General features: G+C 40.3%; 1 protein-coding gene across 1 annotated transcript in view; it reads right to left on the reverse strand.

Moving 5' to 3' along the window:
* FANCC (FA complementation group C) overlaps positions 1-1,748 on the reverse strand; it is a 72,287-nt gene extending 70,539 nt beyond the window's left edge. The window contains exon 1 of the mRNA XM_075726852.1: positions 1,569-1,748. Within this exon, the coding sequence (XP_075582967.1) occupies positions 1,569-1,733 (165 nt within the window). The 5' untranslated portion in view covers positions 1,734-1,748. The remainder of the gene's footprint in view (positions 1-1,568) is intronic.
* Between the last annotated feature and the right edge of the window lie 22,904 nt (positions 1,749-24,652).

A 24,652-nucleotide genomic window follows, 5' to 3' on the forward strand; every position in this document is an offset into this window, starting at 1 on the left:
CAAAAGTAGGCTAGGAGAACTGTTAATGATACAGATTGTTGTAAATTACAGTCCCAATGGTTTTGCTGTGAAATGGTCTGGAAGCAAAACACCTGCAGGTATATAATAAAAGCAGAACTTGTTGAAATTTGCTATAATGTCATAATTCAAATAAGTTAAAGCATAAGTAAGTAATTTCCTCACCTAATACTTAATTATGGTAGAAAATTTGTTCATTTCGCTCACATCCAGTAATCGGAAAGCAGTATTAGTAACCAAGATTTCATGATAATAAAAGCACAATTAAACTATATTTTTGTTGATTCTCATTGTTTTAATATACTGTCTCACAGAGTTTCTGAAGAAATTAATACCTACTATGTATTAAAGTCAATTATCTTTCTGCTACTTTTGCTTGCTTTCTTTAAATTAACTTATGCAATGACTACCCAGTAAAAAACCTGCAATTTAACTTTTAGCCAAATAGAAAGCAGCTTCACTATAAAAGTAGTAGACAACGTAGTTTATATACAATCCTGTGTAATCAGTCTTATTTTTCCATATTTGTAGCTTTACTATCTAATAAATGAAAGCCTTTAAAAGTGGTGCTGTGCTGAGATAACATGCAAGTAGCAGGAACGATAACCATCTCCTGCTGCTGCAATAAATTCCTTACATTTGTCTCACATTTGGGGCTAGCCCTAGACTTTCTGGGGCCATATTCACAAGGTCCATTTCAGGCCAAGCCTCAGATTACTTGAAGTAGCAACATTAAAAATAGAATTTTTTTTCCCCCCCTCTTAAGAAAAAGACATCTATAAATATGGGAAGAAACACCACTCCCCAAAATTCTCTTATTTAAAAGTTAAATTCAGTTCAGAAAAAAATAACAACTCTGCAGTCTTCAGATAAGAAGAATATTTAAAAAGAAGTACTTCCATAAGAAGTCAGCCTCATGCCATAACACAATATTTCTGAAGTTAATTACACTGAATACATATACTGAAAAAGCCATGTTCAGGAAAACATATACACAACTAAACATATAAACAACTAAATTTACTTTTAAAAGAAGCACTCTAGTGAGTCCAGGCAATAATTCAATTACTGAACAGAACAGCCAGCAGCATATGCCAACGATCTGACCACGCTGCTAGAATTCACTACGTGTGCCACAACACTGGGGTTAACGTGTCAACAGACTCTCCAAGATTTAAAGGATCAGTTACAGTTTTGCATGTTAAGGCCTTTAAATAATCCAATTTATGACCTGACAACCAGAATCAAATTCTTGTTTATTTTAAAGAGTTTTTTAAAGAGGCTAGAGCATTGGCTGGGAAATCTCACGTGACAACAACCAATCAAGAAGAAAAAGCTCCTTTCACAATAAATCAGGGAAACAGGAAGCACACTCCTGTTTGCATTACCTGTGACTGTTTCCCCAATTTGCCTCTCTGATCCAGCAATACATTAGGTCAATAACACAAACCTCTTTGCTACTGTTAGCTTCTGGTTTTGCCAAAACACGGTGCAGATTGTTTCCGAGGGTGTCTTCAAAACAGGTCACTCTTCCTTTTAAAGTCACTTACCATATGTTTTAAAGTTTCATAAATCTGTTGCAGAAACTCCTGGAGCTGGGGCAAGTGAAGGCACACATCCTTCTGGGATTCCAGCGTGGTGGCTTGACCCCATTCAATAGCTTTATCCAACCAATATTCAAAGTTCAGTTTGGGCACTGCAGTGTTCTGGGCCATTCCACAATCCTGAAAAAAAAGACTGTAACTCTACATCAGGCAGCACTAAACACTGGCTTCAAACCAAGAATCAAAATGGGAAGAAGGATTCCTGCTAAATTTTTTTGTGCTCACATGTGAAGGGGGGTGTGAGGGGTGTCTTTGTATTTACATCTCATAAGGGTGCCAATTTTCTTGGTAGGAGTAACAGGGTAAAATAATAACCCCATTGTGACAAAGCAGCAAAGGGGGCACAGTAATCAGTAAATTACCTTAGAATGTACCACCCAGCTGTGTCTCAGGCTTTTATTATCTGAATTTGTCGTCACCAATATTTCACTCCAAGAATATTAGAATAATGTGTGTGCATTTATTTAGAATGCTTTGCATGATGAAAAACTGAAAATGCCCGTTTCAGGATAAATGAAAGCATTAAAATAAGGCTCAATCAAAACAAATGGGGTTAGGGGGCCTTTGCTTGTTGCAAGTTCTGCATTTGTAATTGATCGTTAGTTTTAAGTGCAAAAAGATCATTCTCCTTAAAGGAAACTAATAAATTTGGTATTTCAGCTCTGTTTTCCTTTGTATTATTATACAAAGGAGAGGGAAAAGATATGACTATATGCAGCTTTACATGTAACTCAGTTCTGAATAAAAGCTGTACCATATATAATCTATATCCAATGACATACTTCACTGTAAAAACTGTGTCTTTGAAAGATGAGCATTACTGCCAAGCCAGAATGTTAAAATCTAACCAAATTGCCCCAGTAAAAGAACCCCAAAAACCCCCCAAATCCACATTTTTTTCTGCTTTGCTATTATATTTTTCGTTGGCAGAAGGATAGAGAATAGCACAGCAGGCACTACACCAACCTTTAAATCTCTCTGAAAGAAACACCTCATAGGCTTGAAAGAGCAAACGAGCTCTTGCAGCCATTCAGTCATTGTTCTTTCTGTCAAGACTGTAAAGACAACTGTCAATTAACACAAATGTGGTGGCAGTTTTCAGAAATGAACTGTTGCCCACTTGGAGACAAATTCAGACACTCATAGAAGCAACAGAAATCAGTGAATATTTACCTTTGTAACCTACAGACCAAAAAAACCAAAACCCTGAACCTAAGCAGCAGCCCTGCAAATCAAGCTTGCTTTAAAAAGCTAACCCTTACAATCACATCACTTATATAGCATGCTAATCTGAGCCAGATAAAAATCTGAATATCATTAATAAACTTGTTTAATTTCTATGAGTAATAAATAAATATATACCCCTTAGTGAATCACAACTATTACTTGAGTTTGGATCCTGTCCAGCAAAAAAAAAAAAAAAGTAAGGTAAAGCTGTTGGCTTGTCAGAGTTCTATGCATATTTGCCCTAAACATGTTCAAAGTAATAAAAGCAAAGCCAATGCTTTTGTGTTCTTTATTACACTCCTGTTTCTACCTGCAACTGTTGCTGTCAATGGAACTCTTAACGCACCTGTGCAGCGCCAAGATCTTACTGATGTCCTGTGAGTATCAAAAACAGGCTACGAGACTTCATCACCACAGCTCTCTGAAGTGACACAGGTCAAACGCCCAGCAGCAATTAGCCATCAAACACTCTTGTCATCACAGGGACAAAACAAAGGCTCTAAGAACAAATTAAAGCCAGGAACTGAATTTACAGATTTGAGTAAATTAATGAGCCTGTTTGATGTTCCCAGGTAAAATTAATCCTCCCAAATAAGTGAAAAATAAGTTCCCTAAAAAAAATGGCTCCTAAAAGTTTAAGAAAAAGGGGGAAAAAAAAAGAAGGGGGGAAAAAAAAAGAACCACAGACACTCCAGCATTTTGGGGCCAGCCACAAGAGTTGACTATGGACTAGCAGAGGATTCGAGGTAAGCAAACAGGTTTATCTCCTATACCTGGTACCTGTAACTACTATTCCAGTAGGCGGAATGGCACAGCCGTCACAGAGTGAGGATGGCCTTTTTCCAGAAGTCTGAAATCCCGGCTCCACAAGAAGAAAGGTGTTTTGTCTCCCTTCTTAATTATAGCTAAATAAACTGGATCACTGGTCCAGAGAGACTCCTCAGCAACTCCTTAGCTGGTCAAGAGCCATTGCCTTATAGAAAAAACTGTCAAAGACTGGGATGTACATTCTTCTTTAACTACAACCAAAAAAAAGAAGTCAAAAAGGAGAACGTCAGCACAGATTGTAAGAGAAAGGAAATCTTAAAAGTGTATCTATTCTATAGGCTGCTAACTGCAAGTACGCATTTCTGATATTTAATTCCCTTAAGATACCTGTTGTGGGTGCCTTGGATATGAGCAAAGTACTGTCCCATCAACAGACTTGTAGTAGTCACATAAATAAACCTGTCTTTCCTTCACCAAGAAAACAAAGTAGTTCTGTGTTCAGTGCTATTCAAAATGCTCAAATGAAATGCAGTATACGTTCCACAGTTGTCTTGTTGTATGAAAGCATAAGCAAAGGACTTGCACCAAAAAAAACCCAACTATACATTCGAGAGTTCAGAGCCTATCTTCAGAGGGATCAATCCTCTACTTGCTCCTTTCATATAATCTTCTGTATCTCACACCTCTCCTAGAACAGAGTTCAGAAATTTAGCTGCAGTCTAATGCTCATTCATGGACAAGTCTACAGGCAAAAATGGAAGAGTCAGTTTTCCACCCCATTTCTGAAGTGGATTAAGGGACAAATAAATGTATCATTCTGTGCAATTAATTTTCTGAAACTGCTCAAAATACTATAATATCAGAAATAAGGAGGAAGTGATCTATATGACTAAGAGAGCAGGTAATCTGCAGTGCGTATCTGTAATAAACTGTGGTACATACACTGAAAAAAAGAGGAAATAAACCATTAAAAGTGACATGAATAACAATCTTTGCACTCTTTGGGGGGTGAGGAGGCAAGGTTAAGCACTTCTGTAAAGCTTTATACCAGAACTAATACTGCCAATTCAATGGTAGCAGAATCCCTTACAGCAATGATTAGGAATTGAATGTAACTTTTCAAAAATTATCATCACAGAAAACCTATACAGGCTAAAAATTTTGCTATTATCTGTTTTGGGATCAATTCACATTCTTATAAAACTTATCCTGAGATCTACAGAAGAGTATATTAAAGTGACATTTCCAAGAATTGCTGAATTGTTCATATAGGCTATTGGCCCTTAACATTTAGTATGTGCTTCAATTCATCCTTGATCAAGAATATGCTTAATTTAACATGCACTAATATTTTGCTGCATCACAACACTGCTGATGCCACATTAAAAGAAAAACAGAAAAAAAAAAATCCCAAGCACCCGTTCTATTTGCAATAGCATGATTTTTAAGCTATACTCGTGTTCAATTTCTGTAGAAGCCTCCAATGAAAGTTATTTTATTGATTGTTTATTTTAACTACAGCATCTAGTCCTGAAAAGAGCAATTTTAGTAATATAGCTTACTCTTGTCTTCACCTCAACATTGCTGGAAAGCATACAGTAAAATTAATGAATGTATAAATAACACAATTTAAAAGAAAACATAACATATCAAAAAACCTGACACACAGATTCCATCTCAAAAACTGCCACAGCATATATAGTTTATTAACAAGAGAAATGTAAAACTATTACTTGATTAAATGTGATTTAAACATTCAGATCCCAGTAAGACACAGAACATATTAAAAGACCTCCAGAAATTATAAAGACTTGATTAATAAGTTAGTTAGTTTGGGACTCCTTTTATTATCAGCTGCCAAGAACCAAAACCTGCTTCTTATTTATTTTCTCCATAATATGAGAAATTCAGGAGCTGGATTTACTGTGAAATCACCTTAAAATATCCTTTACTTCCAGAAAGAAGAGGAAGAAATAGCCTTTAGTCCTCCTCTCTCAGAACCCCACAGCCAAACCCTCCTGGGCTTGTACTTTCAAGCACAGGGAACCCTGTGGAGCCCAGGCGTGAGGGTACTTGTTATAGCTTTCAGAAGCTGAAGGCAGCATTTCTAACAAGGAATGGATTAGCTTTATTCTGTCAAGTGAGCCATCTGGATTAGTGTCCGAAACGTAACACTTTAGTCCCTTAACTCTTGTTACCAGATCTTGAGGCAAAGCCCTGCAGTATGCCAGGGCATACTCAGCATGGGTTAGCTCAACAACAGAGTTAGCGCTGCATCCTCCAGAACGCACACGTGCAAGCACCACGCTGTCACAGCCTTCCACGCGAGACATACCTGCAAACTATTCATCTGTGATAAGACACTGACCCATTTGCAAGGGCAGAAGAGACACCAACAAAGCTTTCAGAAAATTTCTCACAACTACAGTCCGAAAATGAAATACTTGGGCATTCAGCGTGTGAGGTAGTAAAAGAATGAAGACTTTTTTTTTTTTTTTCTCTCTAGCACTGTAGAAATAAAATATTTTCGAGTAAAACCATAGCAGGAGAAAAATCAAGTGAAAGCAAAGTGATTTCTTTATTACAAATTCTGAAACTCAGGACTCACCTACAATAAAAGGGAATATGCGGTTGCTAAAACATTACAGCTCCTCAGAAAGAATTTCTGTCAATCACAGAAAATTCTGTAACATTCATAGCTTTCAGTGTTCCCAAATCTGGCTTTAATAGATTGCCAAAAATTACTACTAAACTTTTATTACCTAGTTTGTCTTTAATCTTGTAAATTCAGCTGCTATTTTTAAATAAATAAAAGCATTTCAAGTAGAAGGATCTTTGCAAAACCATTAAGGTACAATATTGCTTTATATCACAGCATTCCAAGTAAATGTGACAAAAACTTGCATTCATGGTATAAAGCTCTCATTTGTGTACTTTTCCTTGAACCAGTGATAAGTAGCTCCACACTCCAAATTAACACTTCACTTTCCATTACTCCATCTCCTCCCTCAAATCCTGCCCATCAGCAACCTCAGCTTGTGAGGGAAAAAACAAAACAAGAAAACAGTTAAAATACTTATATGACATCAGGGTCCAAAGACCCCAGGCAGAACAGGTCACCATTGAGCTAACAGAACACATAAACATACATTCCAAATTCCAAATTATTTTTAGGGTTGTTAACACTTACAAAAGCAGCAGAACAGTCCTTTTGTGCATGTTTATTCCTCTAATAGATACGAGGAGACCAACACTAGGAATTAGGAGACTAGATATTAGGTAAGCACTTCAGTATATTCTATAATAAAAACCTACCATGATTTTGACTCCTTAGTTAATCACCCTTAGCTCGATTATGATATCCAAAGATGATGATAGTCATGTCACAAATTTACTATCCAATGAACGATATTTTGGTTATGCCAAAAGAAATAAAAGTAGTAGTCATCCAGAACATAGATACTATTTTCTCATTTACTATTTCTCTACATAAAACGTCTACTAGGTCCTTTCACCTTGTTCCCACAAGTATATTTCTCATCTTCACCTTGACAATTCTCCTTTTACTTTCCAAGAACAAAAAGAAAATGTAATACATATTTACTTAGGCAGTAAGATCATATATGATTTATTCCCTACTTTAAAGAAAACCTATTACTAGCCCCCCAAAAATAAATTCAGAAAAAATTTATTAGGAAAAAAGTGAATAATTTTTTAGAAACTTCAGAAGGCCCAAGAGTAGTAAAGACTATGTGAAAATTAAAAATATGTATTAGTTATTCCTGTCACCTTATTTTTCACAGTGTCCCCTTGAGAAATTAGGTTCACAGGCTCTTTTATAGGTTGGTATTGAAATCTAATCTACACTCACTGGCAGTCCAGCAGCCAAGAATAACCTAGAGAACAACTTCCATCTTGATTCTGGACAGTGTGCTTATATCCAGTGTTGATTAGTGTTGCTTTTTTTTTTAGTAACTTTTCAGGGAAGAGCAAGTTTGCCTATTCCTCTTCATGCCTACATCCACAGACATTTTACAGCAAGAACAAACCACTATTACAGAAAACTGCCTGTCTATATGCAGACTTGCCAAATTAGAACAAATTGCATGCAAATATATCTTCCTCTGGAAATAAAACCAAAGAACAGAGTTTTGCCATAAGAAAGGAATGAACATTGGCTAAGCAGCATGCAAAATCTTGTGAACTAAATAGCTGTCAAGCAGATGGGTGGCATTATCATTCAACATTCAGACTAACAATTCTCCTACAGAAAGTAATTAACTCCTCTATTTTGCTCCTCTGTATTGGTTTCCTCTATTTGCCCTGACATTTTAACATTTGCCCTATTTGCCCTGCCTGTATTTTAACAGTAGTCAGATCCACCGTCTGAAGTATGTTATCAGGTCTCACTGGAAAAAGACCCAATTTTCATCTTTAAGGGACTGTGGCCTCTGACAGGGCTACTTTAATGGACAGCATAGGTATTAAACTTCTTGCACAGCTTTAATCTGAGTAACATCGCAAACAGCAAAACAACATTTCCAGTTGCATTCTGTTGTCCTGCAGGACTGAGAAAACTCGATGCCCTGAGGAAACATGCGTTGCTGGGATTCATACAAGATCTCCCTTTCTAGAACACTCTGAAGACATTACATCTCCCTCTCCTCCCAAAAGGATTATATGATCATAATAAAGCTCTCTCCTTCCCATTCATCAGGCTATAAGCTTCATGACCAAAAAAATATTATTCATTAGCCTGCCCTGATAACAGTAACCACTTCATCCAAAAATTAATTTTAAAACTTTCTGGTTCTAATGGCAGGCTTGTCTTGCAGCAGCAGATCTTCCTTTTCATGTACCCCATTTCAAGAGGCTAAGAGTAAAACCTTCTTTAATGGGAAAGTCAGAAATAATATCTCGGCACATCCATCTAATTCTTATCTTTTGCCCAAAGGAAGAGTGAAAGATGTGAAAGACATTTAGGAGTGATATCGCTGAATTTTACCGATGTTATTTGTTACCTTTCCATAGTGAATCTTAACAGGACAACAAGGCAATTAATTATCACTTCCATATACAAAGGATGCAACTACCAGCCCACAGAATGGATTACTGTGTTTTTAGGCACATATTGAAAACAAAGTCTGATCACAAGCTGCTGGAAGTCGCTCCTGCAAGAAACACACCAGCTAAGTTATTAACACTACACCACCACAAGTGTTTTGGTTTTTTTTTTAATAAAGTTGAATTTAAAAGGAGAAAACAGACAATGAAGCAAAGCACTTTTATATCTCTGGCAGAAGGCTCGACATAATTCAGCAAAGTACTAAACCATATGATGTCCTAATTTAAAGGAATTTCAGTGTCAGGACTAGCCAGATCAAAATCCAGCAAGGCCCACATAAAGCTGTCCATAACACTAGGCAGGGAATCAGATGCATATACAAAATGGAAATTTGTTTCAAGGCAATAAAGCAAATCCCAGATTTGACCAGTGCACGCTGATGTTAAACAGATCAACATGGCCTTCCAAAACAAAAGCCAGACTTGAAAGAAACAGGGGGCTTCTAGCTCACCCTTTTACTCCTTGCTTGTTCTTCCGTATCTAAATTGCTTACCTCTCATCAGCACACAGAGATTTGCCACAGAAAGGTAACAACAATATATGACAAAATACAGCAGAATCTAAAAATGATGTACTGGGCATGGTGAACAGAAGCACAAACAGGTATACACCTTCATAGTCTTCTAGAAATGGGGGGGCAGGGGACGGTGAAGCACATCTCCTTTCAATATATTTCCTCAGTAAGGCAAAAGCTTACATATTTTGTCTTGCAAAATCTAAACAGCAAACCTTTTGAGGTTATTTTGGTAACACTCAGGTCACTGTAATATGGCAATCTCTCCTAGTGCTTGAGGGATAAAGATTTTTTGGGGATAGCTCTAATGAATGTTAAAATATTCTTGGATTTCGCTTGCTAGACAGAGCCTTTTCACTCAGCCCAGTTCATTTTCAGCTGACTTCTGTGACAACAGCTGCAAAAAAGCCCACACAAAGCAAAATGCAGCTAAGACGACAATGCAAAGAAGAATAAATGCAACTCTGGAAAGAGGCATTAGGTCTGATTCAGCCTTTGAACTACAGGAGGCAGAACTGCTTCTGTAGAATATCTGGTAACATAAAAATAATATTAATGTATTTGCGCACCACTTCGCAAAAAGTCCAATCATTGCTAACACCAGTGTAGCTTCACTATGACTAGTAACATCACACATCAATTGTGCATGGGCCTCTGATATCAGTAGTCTAAACACTACATAAATTAGACCTTCTTTTGCAGGTTACAGGAAAAGGAACAGAATTCTGATTCTGTTTACATCAGCAGCAAAATTTTTGTTAGTCTCAATGGAGCCTAAATTTCACATGGTGCATTCAAGACACTGAGAAGCTTATCCACATAAAAGAGCTCACCAAGTCACTACACCAGGAAAGTTAGACCTATTAGCAATAATGGTGAATTCTTGTTAGATGTAATTTATTGTTTGTACCCCTTCTCCTATACCCAATCTGCCAGCTAATGCATTGCTCAGTATCTCGTGGGCTATCTGACACAAACTTTGACTACAAAGTCTTCACTACCCTCTTCTGGCAAATACTATGCTCTCACAGAGCTTCATGGAAGCCAAAGCAAAGATGCAAAAGAATATAAAAAGATAAAATACTGCCTATGGTATTGATACTCAGAGTTATTCATACAGTGTATAGAGTTGTCTTGCTTATACTAAGTGAATTCCTTTTCTCTGAAAATCTCTAGAACCATTTTTTTAAGAACTTCTAATACTTACTGTAGTAATGAAGCACATACCTTTCATTGAAATTCGTCACCTCTACAGAACTAAAGCATTTCTACATAACCGTAAGGAAACAGAGGCACAAACAGAAAAGGACTTGTCCAAAGTCCCTGAGGAAACAAATGACAGAAAGAGATAAAAGACACAAATCTCATATGTTCTAGCCCACTAGACAACACTGCTTCTCAAGGATTTCCTCAAAGATAATCTATTTTTCAACCTAAGCTCCTCAAGCATGACACAATGGTGAAGTGCAATATTCCACCAAAAAGAAAACGACCACACAACAATCATGGGAAAATATTTTCTTTCCAAGTTTTATTATACATACTTTTGTATGAACTCTAGTAACAGCATAATGAATGCATTCGTCTTTCGCATTAAAAAAACACTTACCAAAGACTCTCATACTTTTCACCCCTCTCTCCCTGACTACTTACACCCAGAAACAGCCACAGAATAAAATCTTCTGAATAAAGATGTATTTATGGCACTAAGTACACCTGACAGAAGAAGAAAAATGTGTTCTTCAGAAGAATAAAAATCACTTTGTGATGTCCACATCAACATTTACACCTTTTTGTTGTACATTATTTTAACACACTCCCACAGACACTTGTCCCTGGAGTCCATTGACAAGGTTTCATGCTATTCACAGGCATTAAGCCAGGCTACTCATTCTCTGCAAACAAGAAGAGATAAGTTTCCTCAGAAACATCTAGAGCAAAGGCTTTCAGTGATTCACTCAGTCAAACTCATACTGCAGCAACAATTAGCTATGTGGGCATTTAGACTGGAGACAGAGCACTGAGATTCAAAGTGATGAGACATTGATTTGGGGAATTCTTATTCCTGCATATTCGTACTTTTTAATGTGCTAATAGTGGATCCTGTGACTTGCCAGTAAGATTTTTGTTGCATCTGTTCATGAAAAACTCACAATTTAGCAACGCCACCCTTGGCATGAAATTAAAGCTATATAGTTCTGGTATTCTATGGGAAGGGAGTTCCTTATGAATTTGGGTCAGTTGATGATAGATGAGGACTTTTAATATACAACACAGGAAAATAGTATTAGCTAGTGGTATGTCTCTTGGCCTCTTCTCCTTGGCCACTCATATATGTCAATTTAGTTGTGTATTATGATACTTTATTACAGTCACTGTTTAGAATATTTCAATACTGGCACATAGTTAATCAAGATTTATAAAATAAACATGTCTACTGAATCTACTAGTAGGGAGGAAGGACAGCCTTGCAGTTTGGCTCCAGGAGTCAGAAGCCTACGAGTCTGATTCTCACTTCTGACACATCTCACACACGACACTAAAGAAGTCATTTAAGTTTCCAAGGCCTGTTCTACTTCACCTCTACAGAAGCCTGATTAGTACTGCTCTAATTTTAAAGTTAATAGTGCAGTGTATGTTTTTACTTGGGTTTTTTTAATCAAACTAAAAATACATGTCTGATAACATCATATTTGCTCCATTTGCAAGTAAAAAGAATTTATTCCTCTTACAAAGTTCCTTGTGCTGCAGTAGCCTCATGGACTTTATTTTGCCAGATTACCGTAACTGATGCTGTGCAGATTACATTTGAGCAAGTCATCTGTCTTTACATTGTGTCCAATAATATCTGCATAATTCATGACTAGTAAGTTTATGAAAATATAACTCGTGGCATTGCTTACCTACAGAATTTCTGTTAGAAGTTAAAAATGCATGTAGAAGTTCTATGTCAGAACCCTGCAACCACATGCAAGGCTGACAGTTAAAAAAAAACCAAACCAGCAGAAACCTCTTGCAAATAGCCTAAGTCTGACATGAGTCCATGTTTTACCATTACACAGTTAGAGTAAAATCATTCTTGAAAAGATGTTAAAGAAGCTGTAACTAAAAATTTCCAAATTCAGAAGCTTTAAATTATAATTGTTAAATTAATATAGACTTCTCTTTATGATTTATTTATGATTGTCCTGGTTTTGGCTGGGATAGAGTTCATCTTCTTCCTACTAGCAGGCATAGTGCTGTGTTTTGGATTTAGGATGAGAAGAATGCTGATAACACACTGATGTTTTAGTTGTTGCTAAGTACTGCTAATGCTAGTCAAGGACTTTTCAGCTTCCCGTGCTCTGCCAGGTGCACAAGAAACTGGGAGGGGGCACAGCCAGGATACTTGATCCAAACTGACCAAAGGGCTATTCAATACCATATGACGTCATGCTCAGTATAGAAACTTGGGGGGAGGGTTGACCGGGGAGCAGCGATCGCTGCTCGGGAACTGTCTGGGTATCGGTCGGCGGGTGGTGAGCAATTGCACTGTGCATCACTTGCTTTGTATATTATCATTATTATTATTATCATTATTATATTGTTATTATTATCATTACTGTTTTACTTTATTTCAACTATTAAGCTGTTCTGAGCTCAACCCAGGAGTGTTTCTCACTCTTACTCCTCCAATTCTCTCCCCGGTCCCAGCGGGGCAGGGGGAGTGAGCGAGCAGCTGCGTGGTGCTTAGTTGCTGGCTGCGGCTAAACCACGACAATGATTAATTTATATTTATGTTTAATTAGTTCATAATTATTATAATACTAATAAAGAGTATTTTTGTATTAGGGATACAGTGTTCGACTCCAAATCATCACACACCATGTGTCCTAGCCATCTAAAATCAGTATTATTTCTATACTAAAATGCATAACTAAGTCTCACTAATTTTCAAATACTTTTACAATACCCACAAAGTTACTAGCCCTCACCAAGGAGAAAACATTTAACATAATGTACCTTCCTGTAACCTAGAAAGTAGACCAACTATGTGGTCCTAAAGTGGTCGCAGAAGTTGGTGGGATCTGCCACCAAGTTTCAAGACACAAAGGATTTTTTAATTCCAAAGCTTCCAGAGAAGGAAAATACAGATTTTTTTTTTTTAATGTCTTCATTTTGTCTTCATTTTAGCAACATTAATAACAATGACAATCATTTATGATAACATTAACCAGAAAATTCATTCTAGGAATACCCTTCTTGATGAAAGTTAAATTTGTTTAATTCAAGATTTGACTTGAGTTTTGAGAGCTGTTTTACTGTTTACAGATGTCGTAAGACCTTTACAGCCTGCGCATTTTTTATATCAGGTTGGCACAAAATATGGTGCATTCACATTAAAAAAAAATACAGGAAATCAAAGACTTAAGATCTTTATTTGGGATAAATCTCATGCAATATATGCATCTTCTTGTAAATGTGCAAAACGATTCTATGTATAGGACTCTAACATAACTCAAAGGACTTTAACATTTTCTGAATTATTATTCAGGAAAAAATTGTTTCTCCCATCCTTCACCCTTTACAAGATCCTTCACCCATCTTTTGAAAGACATCTTTGTCAAAATCAGCACCTTCACAACTGTAGGTCAGTGTACTGAAACATATGGATTAGGGAAAAAGAAAGAAAAGAAATTACCGTTTAAAAGTACACTGAGTTTAAAAGGCTGCTCCATTAACAGAAGAACAACTGTGTCTAGTACCCTCAAATGGGTATCCTTTGTTGCTTTAATTCTCCATAACATCACCCTTAAAACTTCAGCTCCCACTGGTGTCCCTTATGACACTTTCACCCATGGCATCCTGTGGTTAATTTCATGGGCATACCATCCAGCTGGCCCAAATGCATGTGCCTACTTAGATGGAGGACTACTGCCAAACAAAACGTGGCACAACAGTCTCTCTCTTTGACCCTGCCCCCAATTTTTAGAAAATATATAGGAAAAGAACTGTTTTCAAACCTTTATCTTGCTTTCAAACTTGGTTAAAACTGACTAACACATTCACTTCTTAGTAGCCAAAGACATGAAGATGTGGAATAGCACAGATCTCCTTTCCCAGGGAAACTAAGATAGAGAGCACAGAAATTATTACCAAAACTTGATCCACGTCTGTAAGTGAAAAGATAACCTTCGTGATCTGCTCCCGACTCATACCTTCCCACTGCCATGTTCTCTAAAGACAAGTCTCCACTGAGGGGCAAGTACAGCAGCGTTTATATTCTCTTTACAAACCAACCACTAGAGGACAACCATCAGAGACGTTCAGCAGGCCTGCTTCTACCCAAGAGATGGCACTAGTGAACAAACATCCAGAGAGAGAGGAAGTGAGACTGCAACAGGGAGGAAAAAAACGATGAGTAAGAGGGCTTTCCAGCAATGCCAAAACTCAACAGACAGGAGATTTTCATAGACCTGCCAGTTGGTCACAATGTACTCTGATAAATATCTCCATTTCTGCTTCAACTATCATATGATGATGAACTCTTACTAATTTTGAACTTTGAGAAGGGAAGATGACGATAAAAGCAAGTAACACAGTAAACAGTCCACCTGACTCGGAAACGAAATTGAATGTTACTTCGTTTAATGGCTGCAGACAAGAAAGCGTCCCTTTAACAAAGACGAAAGAAGATTCACAGGGTTTGCACTGGGGGGCAGGGGAAGATCTTCAGATCTTTATAATTATGCATTGGAAAAAATTCCCAATTCTTAAGACTCTCCTGGCTTTCAAAGGCCTGTCAGTAGAATGTTATGTTCCACAAATTTTACCTAGAGGATTCTTCACTGTGATACAGAGCAGTAACCATAACCCCATTTTAGTTACTCTTCCCATCAAAAATGGCAATTTGGACATTTTTTGAGAGTGGAAGGCAGTGGCTTAATTACCTACGTTTGTGAACCAAAAGCAAAAATAAAAATGGCGACTCCTCCCAACACTTACGAGGCATTGGTCTTCCCTAATCTTTAGTTTAAATAAAAGGCCAGCTACACTATCTGACAGAGTGCTGCAAAAGCACGCTGTACTGGAGTTCCTCCGCTCGAGCAGATGCCTGTGAGTGTCAGATCGCAGAGTATGAAGGCTCGCACATCTGCTAAGTCAGAAGCATAAGCCGTAGACTTTTTACTCCCTCTCTCCGTGAACCATTTAGGAGGGTATCTACGTATCGTACAGATGCACTGATCCCGTACAGGTGCTGCAAGAGGACGTTTTATCGCCCGGTTTCCGAAGTTCCTAGAAGGAAGGGGAATAGCCAGATGCAGGCAGCGCAGAGGTGGACGCCTCTCCGCTTCCAGATGTTTTTCAGTACCAGACGATCCGACCAAGCACCAGCTGTCCGCCGGGACGGTCCCGCCCTGGACAGCCCGCAGCCCACGCCGCATTTCTCACCGAAGAGCTCCAGCCCCGCTCAGGGCAGTGGCGCACAACTGCCGCCCCCCCGCCTGAAGGCAGGGACGAGGCCGAGCGGCAGCAGCCATGGAAGACCGGACAAGGGCCTGGCGAGCGGGGCAGCCGGGGCTCGGAGGTCCCGGGGCCGGCAGGCAGCTGGCCGGCCCCCGCGCCGCGCCCACCTTCCCCCGGCAGAGGGGAAAGCTCTGGGGAGGGCCGCGGCGGCCCGCCTCCGCCCCTCGCTGCCGAGGCCGGGCCGTCCCCGTCCGGTTCGCCGAGCCCGGCGGAGGGCGCGGGCCCGCACCCGCGCCCCCCCAACCCCCCACCCCGACCCGCATCCACGCATGCGCGGACCCTCCTGCCCGCGCCCACCGAGGCGAGGCCGCCGCGGGCGGGAAACGCCGCTCCCCTCGCAGGCAGCGGGCAGGGCCCCCACCGCCGCGGCGGCGGCGGTCTCGGCGGCCGCCCCCCGAGCCCCCCCGCTCCCTGCGAGGCGCGGCCCCGCCGCACCGGCTCCCGCCCCCGCCCCCCTCCGCGGGCGGCTTACCCCGCGGGCCGGCTCGCGCCGCCGGTTTGGAATTTTCGCGCGCGCTCTGCCCTCAGGCCCGCGGGCGGCGCGCCTGCGCGGGGGGGGGGGGGGCGGGGCCGGCGGCCCTGGGCGGCGGGAGCGGGATGAGCGCGGCCGGGTCGCCGTCGGGTGTTCAGGGCTTCCCCGCCGCCCCGGCTCGCCAGCTCGTCCCGCCCCGCGGGCTGTTCGCGTCCCGCTGCAAACAGGGGCCGCCAGCGGCAGCCGAAGCTGGGAGAGGAGCCTCGTCCGTCCTCAGGGCTGATGGGCTCAAGGGGCTCCTAGTGACGGGCAGCCGAGGGGCCCGTGTTAACCTATGCATCCAGAAATTTACTAGGTGAGGCAGAGCGAGGTGGGTGAGGCACGCCTGGGTCCTGTGCGTGCAGCTGAGGTCACAGCTCCGCAGGGACGTCAAAATGGCGGGGGGGTTGTGCCGCCGGTGGGCGCTGCGGTGAGCCTGCCAGGGCCGTTCGGTGGGGGGGGCCAGGGGAGGGTGCCCGTGCCCGTGCCCGTGCCCGTGCCCCACCGTCCTGGCCTCTGACCGTGAACGAAGAAAATCCTTCGTTTTTTCTCCGCCTGGTCAGGCTAAGCGCAAAACCTGTTACACTTGCGTGCGTTTCCACTTTTGTCAACACCAGCGGGCCTGCTTACCTGTGTGAAAGAAGCGCTAACAGTGTGAGTACGGACGTACAGTAGATAAGAAATTTTGCTTTGAATAAACTTACGGTTTGAAAAAATACCCAATTTCTCTAACTGAAATTTGTGCAGGTACTAAAATGAGAAATACACGCATGGGGCACCTTACTGGCCCTCAATTTGTTAAAATGCATCACTAGTAAAACTCCCAAGACCTGTATTCTGTCACTTAACCACTGTTGAGTTGTGCTGGTCCTCAAGGAAGTCCTGCTGAAAATACTACACAATCTGACTTCTTAGCACAGTTTTGCTAATCACTCGCTGGCCCACTTAACATGCTCATATTTCATTCACCTTGCTCAACTCTTTCTCCTGTCACCCTGGTAGTTTTTCCACTCCTTACTGGTTTTATCTCTACTTTCATTGCTTGCAATGAAGGCCTGGTGGGAGATTGCTACGATATTTCTACCTGCCTTTCTGAGAAGCCATTAGCACTTAAAATTTCTTTCCTCGCATCTTCCTCCTCCCAAATGCATGTGCTTAACATCACTCTGTCCTGTCTTCTTTGAAAAAAAACTGCATAGTGAGGCACTCATTGCGATCCTACCTAAATAAAACCAAAACACGTTATTTGAAAGAACAAAGTCACTCTACCTTGAACCGCTCTCCATCTTGAACCTAGGTTGGAATGTATCTTTTCAGACGGGTTTTAAATTAAATCCCACTGACATCATTAGTCTGAATTAACAGGCTAGTTTGTATTACATTAATACTCAAAATTTGTACTGTGCGTGAACATAGGACTACCACTGCTGCTAAAGCTGAGGTTGCTGTTTCTACAATTTACCCAGTGCAGCTGATGTCCAAACTCCTTACTCTCATTCAGCTTTCCTAGAATCATAGAATGCTTTGGGTTGGAAGGGACCTTTAGAGGTCATCTAGCCCAACCCCCCTGCAGTGAGCAGGGACAGCTTTAACTCAGTCAGGTTGCTCAGAGCCCCATCCAACCTGACCTTGAATGTTGCCAGGGATGGGGCCTCCACTACCTCTCTGGGCAACCTGTTCCAGTGCTTGACCACCCTCACTGTAAAAAATTTCTTCCTTATATCCAGTCTAAATCTATTCTTCTTTAGTTTAAATTCATTATTCCTTGTCCTGTCACAACAGGCCTTGCTAAAAAGATTCTCCCCATCCTTCCTATAGGCCCCCTTTAAGTACTGGAAGGCCGCAATAAGGTCTCCTCGCAGCCTTCTCTTCTCCAGGATGAACAATCCCAAATCCATCAGCCTGGCCTCGTAGGAGAGGTGCTCCAGCCCTCGGATCATTTTTGTGGCCCTCCTCTGGACCCGCTCCAATGTGTCTGCGTCCTCGTGCTGAGGGCCCCAGAGCTGGACGCAGTACTCCAGGTGAGGTCTCACCAGAGCAGAGTAGAGCGGCAGAATCACCTCCCTCGACCTGCTGGCCACACTTCTTCTGCAGCCCAGGATTCGGTTGGCTTTCTGGGCTGCAAGAGTACATTGTTGGCTCATGTCCAGCTTTTCATCCACCAGTACCCCCAAGTCCTTCTCCGCAGGGCTGCTCTCAATCCCTTCATCCCCCAGCCTGTATTGGTATCAGGGGTTGTCCTGTCCCAGGTGCAGGACCTTGCACGTGGCCTTGTTGAACCTCATGAGGTTCACACAGGCCCACCTCACCAGCTTGTCCAGGTCCCTTTGGATGACATCTCATCCTCCTGGTGTGTCAACGGCACCACTCAGCTTGGTGTCATCTGCAAACTTGCTGAGGGTGCACTCGATCCCACTGTCTATGTCATTGATGAAGATGTTAAACAGCACCGGTCCCAGTACTGTCCCCTGGTCTCCATGTGGACATTGAGCAGTTGACCACAACCCTCTGGATGTGACCATCCAGCCAATTCCTTATCCACCGAACAGTCCACCCATCAAATCCATATCTCCCCAATTTAGAGAGAAGGATTTTGTGGGGGACTCTGTCGAACGCTTTACGGAAGTCCAAGTAGATGACATCCATTGCTTTTCCCTTGTCCACTGATGCAGTCACTCCTTCATAGAAAGCCACTAGGTTGGTCAGGCAGGACTTGTCCTTGGTGAAGCCGTGCTGGCTGTCTCGAATCACCTCCCTGTCCTCCATGTGCTTGAGCATAGCTTCTAGGAGGATCTGTTCCATGATCTTCCCAGGCACAGAGGGGAGGCTGACAGGTCGGTAGTACCCAGGGTCCTCCTTTCTTCCCTTTTTAAAAATGGGCACAACGTTCCCCTTCTTCCAGTCACCAGGTTCTTCACCAGACTGCCGTGACTTTTCAAATATCGTGGAGAGTGGCTTGGCAACTACATCAGCCAATTCCCTCAGGACTCTGGGATGCATCTCATCAGGTCCCACAGACCTTCACATTCTTTCATAGACCTTTCATATTCTTCTATTCAGATTTTGTGCAGCATGTCACCTTTTCTGATCACCACTGCTTCCAATTTTCTGTAAAATGAGACAAAATCCCCTTCAGTACAAAGGCAAATTCAGCCTACCCTGTAGAGTGAAATCCCCATGTGTGAATATTTACCTTACCTTTTTTCATTTCATCCTATCAGATCAGCAGCACCTGATGAATTAAAGGCTTGCCTGTGGAAGTTTCAAAGTACTTTCTTGGGAAACAGCAATTGCTCATCAAGGCAACCCACCAAGGCAAACTGGTGGGGGTGTTTCCCACACATCCAGCACATCTGCAGAGCACAAGTCGGTGCTTTGGGTGTAATGCCCATATTCGCCCTGTGAGTCCAGTTCATAACTCATTCGGGTCTTTAATCATTCTACTCCTTCTCTTTCTTGTCAAATGAAAACACAGGAGAATTTATATTTGTTATCTACCATCAATTGTGTTAACACTTCCTTAGATGTCAGCATTATTAATTATTTAATTGCTGAAACATGTAACTGTTCTGGTACAGTGGAAGAAGCTTGACTGGAAGAAGTTTGATAACATCATTTTTCATGTTTCTGATTGAACATATTCCATTGGTGTCCAATGTCTATTTCTGTCCCATAGTCACAGAGTAGCAAAAAGCTGCCTTTGTTAATCAGCTTGATGTTTATACATCAGCAGAGCCAATTTTCTTCTTGCTATGCAGAAACCATATCCCACTTCTCATGCACACCCAGACATATGGCCAAAGATCATTGTAATATACCAGAAGCTGCAAAAAATAAACCCAGGAATTAAAAAAAAAGAAGGCATTTAAGAAAGTCATGGGAAAGGGTATACTAGACAGATGTATAAAAATAGGAATAAATATAACAGCAAAGATGAAAGCAAATGACTGATGTGCATAAACTCCAGTGGGTGGAAAGAACACTTGGCAGTATTACCTTCAAATGACCCTCATTTTAAATAGTCACAAAATAAGTGGCAATGATATGAATAATGAATGAGGTAGTACAAATCAAGTGAATGCCAATACAAATGTTATGTTACTTCAGACATGCTGTATACAGTTTGCCACTCTCCTACCTTTAATAAATGCAAAACATTTGAGTGTTAAAAAAATGTTATTGGGACTATTTTTTGTAGCCTTGATCTTTAATAGCAGGTACTACTACACTTAGAGCTAGTCCAGCTGCCAAGTCTCAGACAGAGAATTACTAAGAGTAAATCTTTGAAACTTCCAAAACATATTTGAAACTGTTAAAAGTTTATCTCTAGTACTGCTATAGATAAGAATGCCATGACTTCAAAACCTGAATATTTAGGAAAGGATCTTCCAAATAGCAGAGAATTTCTGGCTGCTGGCTGAGAACCCTAGCACTCTCCTCTTCCCCAAGGTATGTTGCAAAAGCCCCTTGTTAAGCTTTGCACTTTGATGAGATACAGCAGATACTACACTTTGGTTCAGGACAAAATATCACTATTTTATCTTTTGGCCAGTATTAATTTGGTGGGAAAAAATCTTCTGTTGTGGGAAAAGAAGGAAATGCATCTTTGACCGGGGCGGGTGCGGGAAGGGAGGAAAAAAAAGTCCCAGCTGTTTGAAGCTGCTCAGAGGTTTGGAATGTTAGAATAAATACTGGGGGAGATAGATTGATGGGACAAACTGCAGGTGAGGCAAACAAAGGTGCATGGTAAACATAATTTATCAGTGCACATGATCACCAACCACATAGGTAATGTATTTTATGCACATTACAGTGATTAGCTAAAGAGCGCATACTGCTTTAAGCAACGCAAGAGCTTCTGCCTGAACAAACGAACGCACAGTACCAAGCAAAATGCCCTCAGACCCCTTAGCTGAAGTGAGCATGATACATACCTTCATATAGGTCTGTGTCTAGTTCAAAATAGTTGCTACAAGACAACAAGGAGCGAATGCAGCCGCTGCATACGTACTGTATTTTGGGTGACTGTTAGCATAATAGCTACACATGCTAACATCCTTGAGTTCCAGGTGTTCATTCTCTTCCATATCTCCCATTCATTTTCCAGTATAATTTCATGGGTAAGCATTGCTTGTGCTTTCAGTGCTGTTCTATGAAAGAAACAAAGAACAGTCTTCAGTAAGGAGAAGCAGAGTTGCTTCCTGGAGGCGCCAGCCTCTGCGAATATGGTTGATGGTCTTAATGAGCAGTGCGTGTCACACAGTCTTTATGTTGACACTGGAACAATTTTTCCTCTCCTTTTGATTGCTGATTTGCTTGTTGATTTCCTTTTGATTTGACATCCTGGGGAGGTTTACTTGCTCCTAAGAAGGGCAGGAACATTCGCTGTGTTCTGTGTCCCAAGTGATAGATAAATATGTTTGGTTTCCTCTTAACACAAATACTATCAAGTTTTTAGCTGGGGACCCTCTGTGGGGTTCTAACAATTGGCCCTGAATAGGCCAATGGTACTTAATGCTCCTTAAACTAGACTGTAGGAATTCCCCTAGTATCTCTTAAAGCTATGCCCATGGTATTTCCCTGTCTTATATAAAACATATGTTCACAACGATAAAATTTGGAAATTATATTGTATATCAATCAACTAGCTAATCTTAACATAGTCATGATTTTCATAATTTGTCTTGTTGCATATCTTTCCAATATGTGCATTATTAGAGAAGCTGAAGTATTTAGCTTGGTGATTGATTACGTTTCTATCCATAATTTATAAACTTCCTTGTGGAAAAAAATCCTGAAAATAATTCCTTTCCCTGTACCTATCTGCACTGTCAGCAGGTGCTATAGAAAAAAAATCATGAGTGAAGTGCATCATTCCCAAGACAGCAAAGACTGACTGAGACAGCAAAGATATAAAACTCTTCCATGATGTCCTGCTGCTGTTTTGTGATGATTGAACACTTGATGAATACTGGAGAGCATTTCCAAGCTTGGTCTGCAGGAACTAAGCACAGTGCACAGGAGCAGAGAGCATACTCATTTCCATGGTATTCTCTGTTGATACTTTGAAAAATTTCTACGGCATATACAGAAGGAGCATAAAATACTTGCTACAGAATGGAAAGTTAGTGACTTCTCCTTGACCTGTTCTCTTACTGACAGCTGTTAACAATATGAAATACTTCAGTGAGAATTTAATTTGTGTGACTATATTCCTTCTTGCTTTATATAAAATACTCTCCCTAACTAGAATAAGTATTTACATATTCTAGAACCTGAAAAGTTTGAGGAAAATTTAAGATAATAAAAAGGGAAATGCTGATTTTACTGGCAGCAAGCAGGAGCCAAAATAACAAATCAACGAAATGTGATAAAGATCACACTTGAACAAATTTACAGAGGTTTGGAGCTGTGGGAAACTGCCTGTTGAGAATCAGAATGCAGCTACCAAACTTTATATTCTTTCATGATTTACATCATTATTCAAACTCATGTCAAGTTATGAAGCATTAAATCTTAGAAAATGAAGTTACCACCATAATTTAAAGTACACCAGTGAACTCAAAGACATCACACACCGAGAAGTCTTTAGTTTTTTTCCTTTGCAAACTTGATTATTAGAAGTGAGATCTTCAAATTAAGAAATTAAATCTCCATAAATTCCTTTTTCTTGATGGTTTAAAAGTATAAGAAAGCTGACTACTACTTGAAACTGAAATTTCAAACAAGCCCACACCACCATAAAATGCTGCAAGTAAAACAGTTTATAAGTTCTTATTCCATTAAATACAGAAATTTTGAAATAAAACAAAAAGCAAAATTCACACACAGAAAAGGTATACTTCAACTTTTTATGGCATGATACAAACCATAAACTGAGGTAAAAAGAGAACGTTGCCTTATAACATCCCACTGTACTAAAAATGCAGCAAAACAGAGTCTCTGTCCATGGAGAAGACGACAAGTGGGAAAATACGAGAAAATGTAAACATGTAAGTGGATACATTTCTTTTATAACTGCCTTTTATCATCTGGATGAAATGCTTGAATTAAAAATGGAAGCACAGTTGCCAAACTGACATAGTTTCTTCTGAAACATGAGACTGCCTTTTCATCTATAAGCCTTCCCAAGCATATGCCTCCATCAAAACCAAACAAATCCAAAGTGTAAACATAAATAATATGTATCAGATGAAAAAATGAAGAAATTACCAATATTGACTCAAAGCACAAATTTCCACCTATAAACCATAGTATTCCTAATGCTGACTTCTATGGTGCATATTAAAAAAGAAGTAAGAATAAAATATTAAAAGGCCATAGAACACAGGAAAGGAAGAGTGGATGGAGAGACAGTGAGAAGACACCTCTCTTTGTTTTTAACCCAATCTCATGCAGGCATCTTTAGCTGATCCGTCTGAGAAATCGTCTCCATGGTCTGCATTTTTCAACGTTTGCTGAATGTTTTATATGATCCTTTGTTCACAGTAAGATAGGCCAGTCTACTAGTGTAGCTTTCATGCCTTTGCAAATTACGTATTTTTTCAGTGTTGCAGACCCCTGCCTCACAAAAAAGTCCCAAAGTAGGGACTCCCTTCAAAATGGAGAAGATCTCCACTTACTTAGTATTAAAGTAGCTACCAAAATAGTATATAGCAAGTCTGTAGAATCACAGTCGTTCTAGTATTAGTCAAAACCAAGCTGAAAGAATACAGCTCTGTGGTAGAAAACAAGAACTGCAATTCGTGGTTTGCCAACTTTGCACCCACATTCTCTATACATTAACCGAAAACCTTGTATTTCTCATTCTTTCGTTTATTTTATTGGACACTACAAGATGGTGCTTCTTTGACCTCCCAAAGGAAATACAACTCCAATATTCCAGTGCCTTCACTGCTTCTTTAAACAGTTTGTCTTCCACACTCCTTTGCCTGCAATACTCATAGTTGCAAATCTGTGGAATGCACTCTTTAATAAATCTCCTCTCATTTGTTTTAGCAATCCTTCTTCCTTTATTGGTATTAACCTTTCTTTAACCTTGTCTATCTTCAGATTTAGTCCCTTCCTTGTGACATCCCAGACAAAATATCAATTTGTTTTCCATCATTCTCTCATTAAAACGGTGTTCGTTGGTTTCCTTAATTTCCTTGCTGCATTAACTGAATATTTACATTGGATCACCTTTAAATGGTCTATAATTTAATACGGTGAATGTGATTCACAACTGATAATCATTTACATGCATATAATGCATACAGTTCAGAAGTGCTTTATACAGCTTTGTACAGACCATGGTGTACAGACAATGCTTAGTTTAAAGGCATTGTGTCAGACATCTCTATAAATGAAAGCTGTATATGTAAATACATGATGCATAA

Source organism: Pelecanus crispus, chromosome Z (assembly GCF_030463565.1).
Source record: "Pelecanus crispus isolate bPelCri1 chromosome Z, bPelCri1.pri, whole genome shotgun sequence".
Classification (NCBI taxonomy): Eukaryota; Metazoa; Chordata; class Aves; order Pelecaniformes; family Pelecanidae; genus Pelecanus; species Pelecanus crispus.